At 38.3% G+C, this 19,390-nt stretch overlaps 1 protein-coding gene across 1 annotated transcript; it reads left to right on the top strand.

Annotated features, from left to right (window-relative positions):
• The first annotated feature begins 2,375 nt into the window (after positions 1 to 2,375).
• On the top strand, positions 2,376 to 18,238 carry LOC143179627 (uncharacterized). Its single transcript, XM_076378941.1, has 13 exons — positions 2,376 to 2,398; positions 2,715 to 2,996; positions 8,233 to 8,540; positions 8,640 to 8,945; positions 9,772 to 9,898; positions 9,992 to 10,177; positions 10,604 to 10,782; positions 11,553 to 11,638; positions 11,743 to 11,962; positions 12,556 to 12,858; positions 12,966 to 13,148; positions 13,479 to 16,023; positions 17,163 to 18,238. Exons 1-13 carry the CDS (start codon positions 2,376 to 2,378, stop codon positions 17,296 to 17,298), a joined length of 4,884 nt encoding a protein of 1,627 aa, XP_076235056.1. The 3' UTR covers positions 17,299 to 18,238.
• Positions 18,239 to 19,390: the final 1,152 nt, after the last annotated feature.

Here is a 19,390-nt window from a genome sequence, read left to right as displayed (position 1 = left end):
GTCGACGCATAGAGAGCCCAGAAGAGGATGTCCAGGACCTTCACCGGATAAACGTCACTCTGTACGTTACTGGTTCAGTATAACGTGCCATTACACTTTTTCCTGCTTTTCGAAACAGGCTGGTCCCCTTTGTTTGGACATTTCTGGAGACTCAGGGTCTGAAAGAGCTGGGTTAAATCGTTCTTTATCCTAATTTTGCTTGATTCGTAACGTGTCCTGACTTGGTCTGATCAGTCTGTTGGGGATTACTGATTTTTCTATGAACTTTGATGAAGTAATTGGTATTTCAGGATGAAGAATAGTAATTTGTGAGATATTTCTAGAGTCCAGTTCATTTCGGTTTCCTTTTCATCTCCTCTTTTCTTCCTGTACTTTGGTTCCTTACGTCTCCCAAAAAGAATGATTACTTCAAGATACTAAAAATATAAGTCATATAAAGTCGTATATTTTTCTGCAGAAACATAGCCCCTTTTCCACTCAATGTTATAGTTACCTGTAGCATCTCAGGGCAGACATTTTTCTGTGAGTTTCAAGACCGAACTAGCCTTTCTCTCGCTCAAGGAATTCCTGAAAGTTGACACGCTTTTGTCCCCGCAGTAGAAGTAAACCACCCAAAGCGAACAAACTTAATTTCAAACACAAACAATTCAATATCTCCTCGCGTTACGAATATTCCCTCGCAAAAACACAATTTCCAGTAACAATCCTCTGGGCAAAAAAGCATTCCCGCGAAAATTGACCTTCTCGATCCCTGTCGAGGTCCCTGCCTCCAATCTTCCATCTTTCTGTCAGAAAAATCCTGCGTCCCTTCGTTCATCTTCGACAAGATGAGAAAAGTCTTGGATATCATCTCCTCGTTAGGCGCGCGCTTTTCTTCTGGATATCTTTCCAGCGGCCGCTGGAAAATTGAAAAATGCACGTCCCATTAGGGACATTGTTCTTGCTTTGTGTCGTAAAATTCGCTTTAACGATCGTGCGCGAGGGAAGTTACCCGGTCTCGCCTTTTTCCGGTAAGGTCGCCGGCAGGAAAGCTCGCCTTATACCGCCATTAGTATAATTAACCCAGATTTTCCCGGATTTATGGTGAACGGCGCGCGGGTCAGAGCCGTGCTCGGTACATTATAATGCCTCGTACACACCGTTGTTCCTTTTGCCCCGTTGCCTGCCGCTTTTGCAGGAGAAACTCCATAATTTCCTCTGTTAATTCTAGATTTCAATATGGAACGGAATTCCTTCCGTTCCTTCGTTCTAAGTGCTCTTTCAGGGGGCAATTAAAGTTCCATTTTAGGCTGTACGATCATTTCACGTGGCTTTAGGAAATTAGAATTACACTGTTGCGTGATAGAATGGCCCTTTCGGTGGAAATGTATAAACAAGTTTTGAAATTCGGTTGAAAATTGGCAAAGCTGTTGCATCATTTATATTGAAAGCATCGAAAATACAAACCAGCTCGTTTTTATTTCACTTCTTTTTTATACACGTTAGCTTTGTCTCAGTGTTATAGAATCATTGGGTTAAACAGTAAAAAATAATTTTTTATTGTATCTCCCTATTTTATCTAGGAAAGGCCTGAGATGATTATAACTGAAACTATTTTTACTGATTAATTTATTGCATAATAAATACTAATTAAGCTACAAGGGAAAAATATTGAATTTTTAAATATTCTAAATTTTAAATATTCAAAATAAGTTCACTACCCACGTATAGGATTTAATTTAATATTACTCAGGGCATTATTTCAAAATTTATTTTTGACAATAAAACCTTCTCATCCAACAGTATAATTATAATCCAGCATTATTTGAAAAGAAAGAAAGAGAGAGGAATGTGAGGCAGAAATGTAGGAAGGTTTTCGAAATATCTTATATAAAGAATATTTTATTAAATGTCTAGAAATGGTATTCACATGTGCGAACGTAGTATTAATGATTAATAGTATTGCTGCAATAAACGAGTATATTAATTGCTACACGTTGTACAAGATTGATTGGTATTCTTTCTGGACAATTAGCTTCTAATGCATCGAGGGTATTGATCGATCACTGTTAAACGGTACAGTGTAAATAGATATCGACAGTTCGACTATCGTACTTAATAATTAATAAGTACAATTACTTTTTGGCTTTTCGTAAGAGAAAAGGATAACTGTGATTATTTAATTTAACATCGTCCAATAATTAAAACTTCTAACGAAAACTGATACAAGATACTTAAGGAATTAAAAGAGAAAAATATAGTAGATCTCTATAGTGTGATAAATGGTTTGTCTGTATTAAAAAATAAAGAATTATTGTTTGAATAACCTCAATCCAAAGTAGTAATATCAAGACTGCGAATCTTTATGCATTTATAGGAAATTTCAATGTGTATAGATGGATGCAAATTTAGAAACCATGTAATATGGAAAAATATAGAAATTATCGAAAGATAAGTATATTTTATAACATTTCAAGAACGAAACAAATTTTTAATCAAGTTCTACTTCTGTAAATTTATCTATGAAAACAGAAATGTGCATAAACATCCGCAGTCCAGTAATATCACATAAACCATTTCAATTTCTCCATATAATTATCATGGTAAAACGGATGATTAAAAACTTTCCACTTTTCAAAATGGAAGACAATAAAACCGCGAAAATTTGAATACCTACTAGAAAGATAATAGGTAATTAAGACGAATTCATTTCCGTCGTCGCTGCAACTCTATAGAACAAACTTTCGTTCAGGGGAAACTTTGGCATTTATCACGAAAGGATACTCAGAGAAGGACAATGTCGGAGGGCTGCACGAGTTGCAGGGGTGCGAATTACGCAGGCACCACGCTGCAATTGGGCTCGACTTCCGGCGGCGGGACCGGAAGTGGGTCCTCCGCGTCTGGAAGCTCCTGCACAACCACGAGACGAGTGCAAGTACGGGCGAAAGTGTTGTACGGATCTGGCAAGGCGATCGCGAGCTTGCAAGCGCAGGAGAAAGCCGCCAGACACTGACAAGGTATGGCCATTCTCTATTCTGTAATACTCCACTGACCAGATGTGCCCTGACGACAGTGCAGATCTACTGGTTTCAGGGCTCGTCTTGTCAGCGGGGTACAGTGAATAATAACTAACTACTGCAAATATGAATACATTAAGGTGTACTATTAAATTATTAATCATTCTTTATATCGTGCTTTGAGAAGATAACTGAACAGTTTTCAATTTTTATTTACCTAATTGTGTGGAGTATTTTTTAGTACATCTTGTATGTTTACCATCGGCTTTGGTTTTAAGTAGTAGAATTTTCTGTAGCAATTTTGTGTGCTAACATATGTTCCATAAAATGCTGTAGGGAACTTAGATTAAGGTCCAGATAAATAAAATTATATCTGAGGAAGAAAAATGTGGTAGGACTTAGGGGAAATTACAAATACACAGATTTTGAATTTTATGTTAATAATAATGTAAGTATTTTAAGTAAGCTGAGGTAGTGGAATGACCTGTATAAAATTATATCATTGATTTGTCATATTCGCTCACTTTTAGTGATCTGTTTCAGCATCCCTCTTTCCTTCCATCTTAACAAAATTATTGTAGGGTAACATGTATAGTTGTTGACACTCGCAGAGGGTGATCAGTTTATCTGAAGACCCTTCAAGAGTTGGCAGCATTTATTCTAAATACTGTTAACATTATGAATGCTGCCAACACATTGGAGAGTTTCCAGTTAAACTGATCACCTTGTACAATAATTAACTCTATTCCTGAAAACCTAGTAACTGTAATGGATATTATACAGGATGTTTCATAACATGTGGAACCCACTTCGGGAGTTGATTGTATGCCTAAAAATAATGAAAAAAGGTCATATAGACAGATTTCCTATTTGTCTTCGTTTATGAAATATAATGAATTTTATAAACAGAGGCCTCTTTTTCCATAGACCACAATAATTAGACAATTTTTAAATCAGCATTTTGCAAATAAATGGATTGGTCGTGAAGGTCCTATTGCATGACCTGCATTTTCCAGATTTGAGTCCATTAGATTCTCATATGTGGGGACATTTAAAGTCTATTGTATGCACACCATCGATTGAAAATGCTGAAATACTACGAAATAGGATAGAACATGACTACCAACAAATTCGAGGAACACCAGGAATGATAAAAAGAGTAACCAGATAGCTAACAAGTACAGGCTTGTCTTCAAATGTGAGGTGTTCATTTAAGCATCTCCTGTAAAGCTAATTAAAATTATTTATTGTATCTCATAAACGAAGACAAATAGGACATGTGTTTATATGACTCTTTTTCATTGTTTCTAAGCGTAAAATGAACTCCCAAAAGGGGTCCCACATATTATGAAACGCCCTGTATCTACCACTTTTTAATCAGAGTGGTCAGTCATTATATGATGCTCAACAACTATACACATTACCCTATTCCCAAATCATGTCTCCCACCTAAAACTACATTCTCATATTTAAAACAATTCCTCCGCTCAAATGTGCGTCGTTGAAATCTCCGCGTCTGTCATCCTAGCGCCCGACAAGAATCTCCCTCGTTGCTCAGAGATCGAAATCCGCCGACCACGCTGCCCATCCATACCATTACCATAATATCGAGTCCAACGTCCAAATGACCGTTCTAACAGGAATCGCGATCTCCTCGAGGCATCAAATTAAAACCGACTAGGCCTTTCTTTCCTTCTTCCGCGCGCTAATCAGTCTGCTCTCTCCAGAACACGCTCATTATACGGGAACGAGAAGCTCTCAGTGTTCTTCGACGATCGTCGAGCAGCAGATCGTGAAACGCTTAGTCGAAATCGAAGAGGTGACGGCCGGAGGCCAGTCGAGTAACAGTAAAAATCACAGAAGAAGGTGCACGACCGGCCGATCAGGCAAAAAGCGCAAAAAAAAGGGTCCTGCATCCTTCCTCGTGGAATAAGACCGGTCGACCAGCCTCCACGGGACTTAGTACTTGGTGAACCGTCCTCGAGGAGGCCGCGTTTCGCGAGGGATACTTTTTCTAGGCCTCTTCTCTCGGGGGGTTGAATCAGTGGCCTCGGTCCAAGTGCACTCGGGGGAAGCTTCTCTTGGCCATGAAGTCATTTACCTTGTGAGTTTCTGGGTTTTTCATGACGCCGAATGGGTGAACCGTATCTGTGGAGCTTCTTGTGGTCTGGGGGATGATGCTGGGAAGAAATTTGAGATTCGAAAAGTTCGTTTTCCTTTTTCAAGTGTCTTTTTACTTCTTCTTATCTTTGAATTTTCGTCGATTTCTGGATACAGAGTCTCAAGTGGAATACTATTTGTTATGAAAAGTGTCTTTTCTTGAAGGCTTTTGGTCTTTTTAGTAATCTCTATTCTGCTACTGTTGGTAACCTTTGTGACTTGGATTATTTAATTTTGAAGAAACTTTCTAACAGATTTATGCTAATAAATTAAAAAGTGAGAACGAGAGAGATGATCCCACTTTAATAGCGTATACTATTCTCTCTATGGATGGAAAAATTATGTGAACATAGATCTGGGTTCACTTATTTCTCAAAATAAAGACACTCGTGGTTTGTTTTAGAAATGTTTAAAAATTTCGATGTATTATGTAGTGTGAATTCTTTTACCCAAGGGGCAATGCAGAGAACCCAATTTCGTTAATTCATTTCGTGCCAGCATCCCACGATCGGTTGTCCCGTTATATCTCTCGACGTTCCAAATGAAGAAATCGTGTCACTTGGTCGTGGTGCTGTAGCTCCGTCTCGTTATCTCCTATCATTCAGTGGATCGTTAACACGATTGCGGTGACGATCTTCAATCTTCGCATCTTGCCACTTTATAATCATTACTGTATCATCAAGGCTAGTCGAATCAATCATTTCACATTTCATGTACATATGCATTCACCAGTTTGAAGATATAGCTCTTACTAATCTATCAATATAGGAAGATACAGTGGCACATGGAAACTGTCCTACTTTAAATAGAAATTCATTCATTACGAATGTTTAAAGTTTGCAATCCTATGAAAAAAAACATTATGTTTTATCATAGATAGTACTCACATAAAATGTTACTTTTTTAAAATATGTTTTAACATGTAATCAAAAATTTCTATTTATAAATATTAGAAATTTTTCAGGTTTAAGTTGAAGCATGATAATTCATAAGCTGAATATTTTTATTGTTTCAATCTGGTTACCTATATTAATCAGAATCTCACTGCAATCTCAGAAACAATAGATAATTGTCTTATTCACTGATACGTTATCTAGAACCACGAATAAAAGTGACTACATAATAACAATACGTCACTTAAGTCTTTTGCAATCCAGATTGAGCAGCATGCCTCATCCAATGAAATCATATTTGAAGCAAATCTCATGCTCAGTTATATTTAGACAAAAAATAGAATTTTTTAAAACATTAGCGTAGTTTGAATTAATAGTGTAAAATCGAAATGACACTGTTTCGTGCTAGAAATATTTTCTATTCAACTAAAGCTCATAATGATCCTGAACTGTGAGTAATCTCTTCATAAATTCAGAGCGAATCTTGTTCGATGCCCACGAACAAAATGCAACGAAATCCTATGCGGTATTTCTGAGGTATCGGTATTCACGACAAGTAATTGAGTGGAAAAAGTCGATAACGGGGATTTGCATATTATGAATGCGCCTCTACGCATCGCTGATCGATGATCCAGTTCGATTTCGGCGTGACATGAATCTCGATGCATCACTGTGTGGTAATCGAAGCGGCTCCTCTCGCGAGCGATGCAATTAAATGCAGCAAACGCGACCGAATGCAAATGCAGCGGGTGCACGTGCCACCAGGCGGAAACGGTACTCGACGCGCGCGAGAACAAACCATTCAACGTCACTTTGTATGATTTATCCTGCGAGAAAGTTCGCGTCACGCTCAGGAAGACTTGAAATCGATATCATCGTGAATCGTCAGATTTCCTCTAAACATAGTTCAAATTTCAGCTGAAATTCGATATTAATTAACCTTTTAAGGGTGAAATTTTGTTCTGAAAGTGTGTATCTACTTGTGGAAGTAAAATCAAGCAATGACGAATATATTCGTCAAACGCTAACGTCAATCGATACACTTACTATGAATTTGAATCGATTATGATAAAATGGCAAGGTTTATAAATTGTATTTTATCTCTTCTTGTGACGAGTATACTCGTCATTATCGTTAAAGTGATAATTTCTTCATCACGAGTATACTCGTCGAATTTCGTGAATGTGTTAAGAAAATTCTTCAGATACAAAATTTTTAGATTTTGCTAACGAGGATGCCTACAGGCGTGAAAATCACTTTTAGAATAAGACTGGGTACAATTTTTAATAATATATACAGGCATGAAAATCACTACAGGCGTGAAAATCACTTTTAGAATAAGACTAGGTACAATTTTTAATATATATATATATATATGCACACATATTAAATACTATGCATATTATGCACATATATTAAAAATAATATATATATATAAATTATATATAAATTATATATATATATATATAGTGTAATAAAATCCTCATACTGTTTGTCAAAATGGGTTTTTGTTCTTGAGAAACTTCACTTTAAAGTTTCATTATAAATATAGGCAATGTTCAACGTAGACACTTTGTTAGTCATATGTATGTATACTTCTGATAATGTTTTCAGTTTGAGGCACGTAGAAAAAAGTTTCGTGTCGGCTTTCAAAAATATAAATCAACTTTGTTTTCCAAAATTGCGTAAAATTTGTGAATGTGATGAAAATTTAGCATTTTTGACATGTACATGGTGTCTCGAAAATTTATGTTTTTCATACTTTTTTGATATATACCATTACAATAGTTGTATAGAATTCTTCAAGTAGCTCTTCTTCAAAAAATATATCTACATGTAATGAATAAAAAATATATGTAATGTTATATTTATGCACAACATTGCTTACATTTATAAAAGAATCTTAAAGTGAAATTTCTCAAGAATAAAAGCTCATTTTGACGAACTGTATAAGACTATTGATACACTATGTCTTTACTACAAATTATACCCAGTTTTATTTTAAAAAAGATTTCCATGCCCGTGGGCTCTCCTTGTGAGAACTATTAAGTACATACAATTTATTATTCTAAATAACCTAGCATCTAATTAATAATATTACTAACTCTGCAAAATTTGCTCCTCATTCAACCACCACAAATTCACTAAAAAAATCACACCACTGATCAAACACAATCTTTCAGTATTCTCCTCACCCTGCTCTCCTTCGCTCTCTCAACACCAGCCGTGAAGCATGAAAATCTCAAAGAAAAATCATCAACAATCCCATCATCGTCCCACAAACAGAACAATTCGATGCATTACAAACGATTAAGCAGCAAAAACAGAACCAACTCTGGACCCGAAGAAACTCTCTTCATCCCCGAGGATCCAGATCGATATTCAGGAGTCTTGAGCTACGTGCAGAGGCTCTTGGAACGAGGGGAGCAATCGACGGATGGATTCAACCACGAACTCTCAGAGAACGTCGATCCTTCTGGGAACGATACGCGTCGAATTCAGGGAGCATCTCTAGAAGAACTCGAAAACGTAAGGACTGTACTCTCGGGAGAAGCGTGGGGTAACATTACGAGCCAAGAAAAATTGCGAGGGGAGACGTTGGACAGTGGCGAGGATAAATTTTTAGAGCTGCAAAATCCTCCAGAAGCTGAGAGGAATTCGAGGCTTCCAGAGAACGCGGTGAAATATTTGGCGAGAAATCCAGGGAGAGTTTCTTCGGGGACAACTGTGGGAAATAATAGAGGCACGGACACGGTGTGGGTGGAAGACGACGAGAATCTTAGCGAAGAAGGGAGAACCGAGCCTGAGGAAGAGGATCTAGTGGAGGCGGCTAATTTTGGACTGGAAGCTATGAGGAATTTGTACCTTGTTAAGGAACCGACGCTGTATTCTATGGGTGGGTTTTGATTTGATAACAGTAGTTGTATTCGAGGCTTTGAGAGCAGCAGACTAAATAGACACATTGCTAGGAAAAATCGGAAAAACAGGGGATCTAAAATATAGGGTTCTTTTTTGATAAATTAATGCTACTAACTTAATTTCGGAAAATGGATATTCAATAGGAATAGAAGGATCTTTGTCCATTTATTGCTCATCGATGTGAAAGTATTTAAAAATAATGAGTTATTAGATTGTTTATTTATGAAATATTAAAAATAGATTTCAAGGTATTTTTTTCTGGGCGTAGTTTGTGAACAACTATGTGTGTATTAAATTTAATGAGATTGTCAGACATGTACCCATATGAAATTTTTAGGAATGAGGGAATTAAATTCGAGGTTCGGTTTTAGAGTTATTAACTGGGGTAAAAACGCTTACAGTTCTGCGTAAAATGTGTCTGACTCCAGACTTATTCTACTGTCAGTGTGCTTCACTAGATCTGACGTAGCAGTGTCAGTAGAATAAGTTGTCAGACACATTGTAGGAGCAAGGCTTCAGCTGTCAACTCTTTTACCAATTAATATGAGATACTTCTTTTTTACTGATCTTTTTCTAAATTCTTTAAATGTCCATTGTTTCTCAAAGCCAATTCACTAATTCTGAATTTTCATTAGTAGCAACTGACCTATCGAAACATACTCCATTAATTGGTATAAAAAATTATAGATGCAGTGTTAGAAAATTGTATCCCAATTTTCAGGATACACTATATTTAATCTAAAAATAACCACAGATCCTCGTTGAAATTAACATCGTAATCTGATACTGAGATTCAACAACAGGTCTTTACCTTAACTCGGATAATCCAGCGAGACACGTGGCGACCTTCAATGACCAAACGGAAGAAGCAAGAGCACTCGCGAAGTATGGGTTCGCTGTACTCCAGAGTACCTCAATGTTTAAAAAAAAGTACACACTTCATCCCTTTTTCTAACTATATTATTCCTACTTCTATTTATCCATAAATAATTAATTATAGAATATCCTTTATTTTTCGACAAGATTTCCAGATGCTGTACCGAATTCTCATCTCTCTCGACGCGGTCAAAGCAATCCACTCCGACGACATTGTCCAAACAGAGGAATCCCTGACTGTCCACCAGCCAGTTTGAGATACAGAACGTCTGATGGGAGCTGCAACAATCTTAAGAACCTTTGGTGGGGCTCGGCCATGTCTCCCATGCAAAGGTGACATGTTAGCAAATAACATTATAAGTGAGCTGTAATACCTGGAAACGTAAAGAGATAGGGTACTCCTATTCTGAAAAGTCAAAGAATCTATTTTTGACAAATTTCTAGAATTTTCATTTGCTCCTCTGACAAAAAGATTTCGACCAAACACAATATGAAATTATTTAAAAATACTCCAGTCTTTGAAAGGTAAAATGCTATCGTATGAATACAAAGCATATGAGAATATTAGATGGGTTTGATAAGGCAGTATTTTACATTTCCAAAAACTATATATTTAAATAATTTCCTTTTTTCGCGTTTGGTTGAAAACTTTTTGCCAGAGGTAATATGATTATCAATTGTCTTTTTATTCTAAGAATCTTCTCTGAATACAGCGTGTCTGAATGAGAATACTCTCTTAAGGATATTGTGTCATTCTAGGTTCTTACAACCAGTGTATGACGATGGAGTTCAAACTATCAGGAGGTCGGTAACCAGAGCACCACTTCCAAGTGCACGGTTAGTGACCAGCGTGATCCACGAAGACAGAGACATTCCTTTAGCCTCCGTTACGCATATGCTGATGCAGTGGGGACAGTTCGTTGATCATGATGTGACTGGTATGTAAACTCTTTCATCACCTGAAATTGAAAGGTGACGAATGTTACTAGGTTGTTAACTGAATCCTGTGAATTTGTTAACGTCTTTCTTTTTTATTTCTCTGGCAAGAACTGTATTCCATGGTAGAAAAATCCTGATTCTTTAAATGCAAATTAAGTAGAACCTTGGTTAACCAGTTTACCACGAAACTCAAGACCGAAACGTAGGATATTTGTCCACTTGAGAGTAGAACTATTACGAGTTACTTTCGAGAGTACTCTTAGATAGTGTATTTACAATCAGACACTGCGTTTAGAGTAATCTAGAGTAACCTTAGAGTAAATATCAGAGATGAGTACACTATCTGAGAGCACTCTCGAGAGCAACTCACGATAGTTTTATTCCCAAGTGGACATGTACTCCCATCCTTAACGACTAATTTTGTATTCTCCACTGTTAAACCATGACCTGACTTTTAATCAACATTCCACAGTTATTATAATATTAAATACCCGAATATCTGAGTAATAAAGACCATAAATAATCGAATTCAGCTACTGGAGACTCCACTCTACAGGATGCTTCCAAACCTGTGGGACGTTTTTGGAAGATAAGTTCTACATCGTCTGACGCAACACAAAATAGTGTATAACCAAAAACCTAGGCGATTTCGAGCATATCTGCACATCAATTTTTGTCATCGTCTTTGTGTCTAAAACCTATCCTCCAAAAATGTCCCACATGTTTAGAAACACCCTGTATTTTCCTCTCATCTTTGCCTTTCCTTTAGCAACTGGTCAAAGCAGAGGCTTCAATGGTACCATCCCGCAGTGCTGCCTAAATTTTGGCACCGGTTTCCAGCCGCCAGAATTCATGGTAACTATCAGCTAATGAGAGCAATCATTAACTTCTGACTCTGCCACGATCGCCTCTGAAATATGCATAATTCGTTTGGAACAAAATAAAATAAATTCCCCCAGCATCCCGAGTGTCTGCCGATAGCTGTCAGCGCGCAGGACAGTTTCTTCGGTCCGCTGGGAGTGAAGTGTCTAGAATTTCTTCGAAGTGGTCCAGCCCCGAGGGAGAACTGCGAATTCGGCCCCAGAGAGCAATTGACGCAGGTGACCAGCTACTTGGACGCCTCCACAGTGTACAGCAGCAACGCCTTTCAAACTGACACTTTGCGGTTATTTCGAAACGGTGAGATATTATTTATATTCGAACCTTTTATATTGAGTAAAGACGCTCGACCTCCACCTGGGGACTTGAAGTTTGTATTAGGGAGCAGTCACGCCCAGTTACTGTCATCGATTCACAGCCATCGACCAAATTTTGAAGATTCAAATGAAGGGTCCAATTCAGTAATTATATCTAAAAAATAATCCTTAAGATAAATGTCCCAGTAGTCGACCATGTCTCCTTTCTTGGACACTAATATTAGTTTTATATAATTTTAAGCTTAAATTCTAATGCATCGAATAAGAGAAACAGGATAAACAAAAAGTAGTATCATAAACTAGCATATCCAGTTACTGGGCTTTTGGGATACAAGTGTTGGGATATGAATGTTTAAGTTCTTCACTTACTGGGGCATTTTACACCTTAAGTGTCCATGTATTGGAACATTTACCTTACTAGATAATTTACAGGTAACATTATTATTTCTTAGATTAAGTAATTACTATATTGAACTTGACATTACTATGTACGTTTAAAATTCACTTAGTGACTGTAGCTTAATTAGATTCTTTTATTGGACTGTTATTTACATATAGAGACTACTGTGCTTTCAGGTCTGCTGCAATACGGGAAGCTTCAATCGCAAAGACCACTGCTTCCCAAACAGAATTTCGATCTCTGCAAACGTGGATCGCTGTCGACGAGCTGCTTCAGAGCTGGAGATGGTCGACTGGGCGAGCAACCGGCTCTTACATCGCTTCACGTGGTCTTTCTGAGGCTTCATAATAGAATAGCCACGAAACTTGCCGCGCTGAATCCTCATTGGAGCGACGAGAAACTATTCCAAGAGTCTAGGAGGATCGTCGGTGCTGTTGTCCAGCATATTACGTATAGAGAGTTCCTGCCTATTGTTCTTGGTAATTAGATTTACTGAATAAATGAAAGTGTGGACTGCTAATCTGGTCTACTAAGAAGTTAGGAGTTTCCAGATAAACAAGAATTTAATGAAACTGGAATATTCTAGGTCAGAATGTGATGAAAATATTCGACCTTGAGGTGTTCAGAAAAGATTACTATGAGGGATATGATCCTACCGTGAATCCAACTATAGCAAATGAATTTTCAACTGCTGCCTACCGTTTTGGTCATTCTTTGGTACAACGTAGTTTCATCCGATTCGACAGCAGTCATTTGCCTATATTCAACAGTGAGTTATCTGACAACAGAAATCGTATATTAAAATTGTAATTTTAATGAACTGAATTGGTGAGTTGAAGAACAGCACAAGTACGAAATTAGCCATTTTTAAATAATCTCAAAATTATATTTGAACTCCAAAGCCAAGGTGCGTTAACCCACACAGAAAACAAATGGATTTAGTACACTATAGCTCTGGACTCTGAATATGTAAAATGCAAAAAGCTACAAATTACGATCAAATACTTATTTACCTTAAAATTTAGTTTTTAGACTTGCATTGCTCTTCAACTCACCAATTCGATTTAATTAAAGAATGTCATAAAATCCTTTGTTACAGACGTTTCCATCCACAAAGAGTTCAGTAATCCAGCAAATCTAGAAACAGAAGGTTCAGTGGATCGCCTGCTTCTAGGTTTAATAAATCAACCTTCACAGAAAAGAGATGAGCACATAACCGAGGAATTAACCAACCACCTTTTCCAAACTCCCAGTTTCCCTTTCGGCATGGACCTGGCTTCCATCAATATCCAACGAGGCAGGGACCACGGCATTCCTCCTTACGTTCGGTGGCGCGAACCTTGTGGTCTGTCTCCAATAAAAACTTTCGAAGACTTAGAAAGGGTGATGCCACCATCTGCCGCCAGAAAGTTCAAACTAGTTTACTCCTCCGTGGAAGACATTGATCTCTTCACAGCTGGACTCGCAGAAAAATCAGTCAGTAGCGGTCTGGTAGGGCCAACATTCGCCTGTATAATTGGTCAGCAGTTCAGCAATCTTCGTCGAGGCGACAGGTTTTGGTACGAAAACTCTGGCCAAGAGAACAGCTTCACTCCTGGTCAGCTGCAGCAGATTAGACGCGCCAGTCTGGCTCAAGTGCTTTGCTCCACGATGGATCAGATCGAGACTATCCAACCCTTCGTCTTCCTCACGCAGGACACTCTGAGGAACCAACGGTTGCCTTGTAACGACCCAACAATTGGCCAGCTGGATTTGGGATTCTGGACAGAGAGATCGTCTCAATTCAAAAGCAGAGGTGGCTTTCTAGATATACTGAAGAGGAAGAACACTACGCAGCAGACCACTTCTAAACCTACAACGCAGAAGCAGAGTGGGCCAACAGCTTCAGAGAAGTTAAAGATTTTTCCTCACTCAGGGAAACCTGTACCCACGAGCATCAACCAACAAAATAGGATCGTCATAAAAAGACCACTGCGTCCCTCAGATAACGTCACTGTCGTGGTACATAATAACGCAGTTAATTCGCCTGTTTTCGTCAGCGACTCCATCTATGGATCGAACATAAGGATAGATCCCTCGTCACAACCGCAATCGCAGGAAATCAGTCCTCCGAGGCCAATCCCTGGACCTGTCAACAGGCCTCTTCAACACATTCCAGTTTTCATACCTACAAAACCAATCCCCACGTCACCTCCACCTCTATCTGACCTGCTAGCCAGTCACCCCTACATTCCATACGCTTTCAGTGACCCCAACAACCCAAACCCCTTGAGTCAAGGCTTCCAATCAATTTATGAGACCAACGATGTGCTCTTCGAAAGTTTCCCAGCGACCTCGCCCAGGCCAACTCTGTACACTTACTACACAAACTTCCAGAGGCCAGCAACGCAGAGACCCCTCTACGACGTGGACCCTTATGGCTCGAAATACAGACCAAGTTCTGGGCAGAGTCTTGAGGCACAATATCCAAAGGGTGGGCAACTACCATCGAAACCACATTTCGATAGTTTAGGAAGCTCGTATAGTGGTAACAGATATGAGATTGATAATTGGCAGAGATTACATCAAGATCTGGTGAGCCAATTGAAGGATTCTGGATACTGGAACAATCAAAGGTACAGGCCTAGTAATCCATACCCGAAGGATCCTAGTAATTGGGGTTCGCAGAATGATAGGTACAGGCCAGGTGATAGTCTCTTAACAGATATTAGGCCACCTGCCATGGCTCCTTATCAAGCAGAGGCAGTCGACGAGACGAACGATCGGTATCATTCAGGGAAGCCTGTTTATCAGTATCAACCTAGCAGGAGACCTGTGCAAGCTAACCCCGATGGATGGTCAAATATTCCAACTCACCAAAAGGAGTCTGATAGAGCAGACACCAAACAGGTCCCAAATTATCACGTTAGCAGACCTTCTACAAATACACTACATAAAGAAAGCACTGTTAGTCCAGATAGTTTGTACATAGAAAAGTTTTCTGATCGACCCATCTTAGGGGAAGGATTCACAGCAACGAGTCATGAAACCAGGCTCAACGTTCAGTCGATTTCCACCGATAAATCTGCTACAAATGATTTCAAGCGTAATCAGTCCCTTGAAGCTACGAGTGAGTCATATCAGGTTCAGCTCGATAAGTCACCTAGTTCTTATCAGAGCCCCACTCGACCAAAGCCAACGAAGGTTTACAGCGTCACTATCGTGACAGAGGAGCCAGAGGCGGTGAATCAGGGTGGATCCAAGGTCAATGGACTAGAGAACAGTGTCACCAGTGAGGTTCCTAAACCATTGTCTTCTCAGGTGATCAACAATGTCAGACGACCTGGGCAATACTATTACGAAAAGAACGTGTTGCGTCGATATCCCGATAAGATAGAGGATCAGACTTCGACACAGAAATATCAATCGGTAACAGTAGATGCGGAACAAAGACACAAGATTGGGGCTGATAGAAATTCGATTGACGGATCCATTATCGAAGGAAACGCTGGCGTTGTCGATGGAAATGAGAGTAATACGAACATCGAGGAAACTGCGAGTCAACAGAAGAATGATAGTAGGGATGGCGTGCGCGATGATGACGTAGATCCCAACCTTGATCAAGCTTTCTTGGAAGACGGCGAAGGCGTTACGTCGACGAACAGGTATTTTTGATTGCACTTGCATTCTGTGCTTCTCGCTGGTATGCAAAATCGTGAAAGGTGCAAGAATCATTTTTTCTTGTTTTTATCATAGCCTATTATAATTTGTGACCTAAAAATTAATTTGTTTGCATCAGAATATGTATTTGGTAAAAATGAGGGTCTGACTTTTATGATTTCATTCATCCTGATATCGATGTACTCATAAAATGTTTTTTAAAACTTGCAAGTGCTTATTCTGGTGTTCATAATCAGCTTGTGAAGATCGAATACTACGCAAGTATTATAACTGAAGAATTACATAGTACGTATTCGAACTGTACGAAGCGAAACTTCAATAATGGATTTATAAGTGCATATTGAACTTGATTCCAGAGCTATGCACGCGTTGAATACGCAATCACCTTCTGCGAGCGATAAGATTCTTATCTTATACTATTCATTTGTTACTAGCAACGATTTCAGTGCCATCAGATTTCTCTTTTCTTCTCTTTAAATACGTAGTACTGTTATCTGATTCTTTATGATCGTCTGCCATTCGAAAATAGAGATCACGGTGTTTGTTTCCTTAAAACAGCTTTTGTGTCTTTCAATTAATCGTTATGTTGTCGCAAGACCTATGAGTACAAAAGAACGATTGTCTCTCACTTATTGAGGAAGTGCCTTATCTTTTAATTTAGAAAATTTACGAAACGAAAAAATTGCAGATAGCAAAAGAAGAGACAGTTTCAATGATTTTCATTTGGAGCTAAACTTCTGAAGAATATGCTCGGAAGTAAATCATTGAATCATTAAATTAAATTTCATTGATAAAGATATTCTACATAGCTTCATACCTACTTGTTAGTTTCTCAATTTCTGAATTTCTTGAAGTTTCTCAATTTTACTAAAAAATTCCTAATAACATTGTTTCTTAAATAGATCTCATAGCAGATCTTCTAGCTGTTGCATACATAAAAAATTGTTGCAACCTTATTAAAGAAGGATTTACTTTTTGGCAATATTCTCCTCACTTCGAGCACCAAGGAAACGCTAACAGAGAATCGAGTCCATAAAAAGCCCTTGGCGGTCCTCGAACCTTGCATAAACCTCGCGTTTAAAGAGTCCAGGCACAATTACGTTTTTCTTCTTCGTGTTTCCAGGACGAGCAACTGGCTGAACCCCGAAGAAGACACGACGCTGCCGTCAGCCCCGGAGCAGCCAGAGATGCCAACGGACAAAGCTGCAGCTGCCAACGAACTCCCAAAGCCCATTAAATGCAGAAGACACGGTTCTTAGGCCCTCCTCCTATCCCGATTTCTCAATGACGTTCCAAACTTCTTGGACCACCGAACGGTCGTCCACTTTTACATGCAACGACGTGCAGAATCTGAACTTTAGAAGGGCGTCACAGGTCGGATCGAGAAAACAGTAAAGTCGACGTCAGAGGCTTTTGAGGCCACGCGACGCTATGTTGCACTTTATTGTTCTATAGAAAAGATAGCATTTTTACCCTGGGAAGACCTGAATGGATCGTAGATTAGAGATTTAATGACGATAAGTCTCATAGGAAGGGTAAAGAACAATTGATAACTTGTAAGACGCAGTATATGTATTTATAACGAATTGACGAACCTTGACGCGATCAACGAAGAGTTCTGGTTTCAGTGACATGTGCGTTCTAGCAAGCCTCTGAAGGGTCAGGTGGAACGTAGCCTAGTTTTATGCCAATTTTAAACCGAGTCGCTGTGCCTGGAACCACTCTGAACTATTTTCAGATGTAGTCTAATGACTGCATCTCACGTGCCGCGTGTAGACACCAATTATTTTAATTACTGATTTATCAGTAGGTGTACTTACGATGTGTTTAGAATCTCGTATCGTAGATAGGGTAAGAAACCCTTCTTTATGATCGTTGCTTCGCTCTCCGTGTTTCTTCCCTTTCGTTCAATACCGAATAGTATTACCGAGGCAAGGTAGCACTGTAGCTGAGGGTCAAGTACAGTTGTTAATTTTTATAAATAAAAGATTCTCGCGAATACTTGACCTTCAAAACATTTTCTCTGTATAAGTTCATTTTTTATAGTATTTTAATATTGTGAAAGTTTATTTTTTATTCTTACAGTTTTTAAGATTCAGTTTAAGCTTGATACTATGGGAACGAAAATTTCTTATGGTTAAAGCTATTCAAGGTGTTGAGGGTTGTTTCTTTGTGTATATACGTTGTACACAAATAGTGTATTTTGTGTAAAAAAATATCGAGCAGTTTTCAGTATTCAAATTTATACATATAAATACTCCATTTGGAAATTTGGATTGTCGAGTATCACTTTCTTGATGTACAAAAGTTCCTGTTTCACTGAAGTTTCCTTTCTGTAAAAAAGTTTAATGTTCGCTATTTAATAAAAATTCACTGAAGAAAACTTTTAATAAATAAATTTTCTTTTATAACTGTTTTTTTTAAATACAAAAACAGAAAATATCACTGTTACTCCATAAATACCTTTTATGTTTTATGATTCGTAGTAGAGAAAATATAAATGCCTTAGAAAATGACTCTTCGCTGAGAATCGAAGGTCTCCAAAAAGTTACTCAAAAATAAAGGCCATTAAGTGAATTACTCAAAGAGCATTCACTCTTTTGCATAAAGTTGGCGATCCTGGAGAAAACTCGACCCTTAACAAAGCTCTAGACGTAACGTCGAAAGCTGCTTCCACACAGTTATACAACTTCCAAGCTTCACCGAAGAAGTTCTTACTTCAGCTAGTCAGGTAAGCTATAATTCCCTCCCTGGAAGTGTACACACTTCCATACTTCCCTCAAGTTTACCGAAGTGCAGAGTTTCAAAATCTACTACATTTACGAAAGGCACAAATCTGAAGCGATCACTGATTCTGAATATTATTGAATTACGGTTAAGAAACGCGATATAAGATCACAGTATCAATATTAATTTATTAAATGAGCCTGTACTAACCCATTAGTAATTATATCTTTATATAAAAATTAATATTTTATGAGAGGAAGAACATAGCATAAAATGAAGGGTAAGGGAAAATCGAGGAATGTCTGTACTGATAAAAAACAGAAAATATCGATAATGATTGCATATGCGTATCAATACAATACAAATACCTGATATAATATTTTTGCTTCTACCTTAAATTCTCTGTATTTTTGCTTGCGAGTATTTTCGCCAGAGTTCACCAAATTTTGGCTGCGTTTTTTACTTGAAATTAAATGTTGAGTCTGATATGAAATTATCCAGGATAGATTTTCGGGGTCAGCAGAAAACAGAAGTAACAGTCGACTGAAATGCAGTTTTCGATGTCGTGACCTGAATTCCCCGTTTCCGCGGTTTATTACGTGTCAACTGAATGCAATGACTAGA

Source organism: Calliopsis andreniformis, chromosome 5 (genome assembly GCF_051401765.1).
Source record: "Calliopsis andreniformis isolate RMS-2024a chromosome 5, iyCalAndr_principal, whole genome shotgun sequence".
Taxonomy (NCBI): domain Eukaryota; kingdom Metazoa; phylum Arthropoda; class Insecta; order Hymenoptera; family Andrenidae; genus Calliopsis; species Calliopsis andreniformis.
This window is presented reverse-complemented; position numbering and strand designations above follow the sequence as displayed.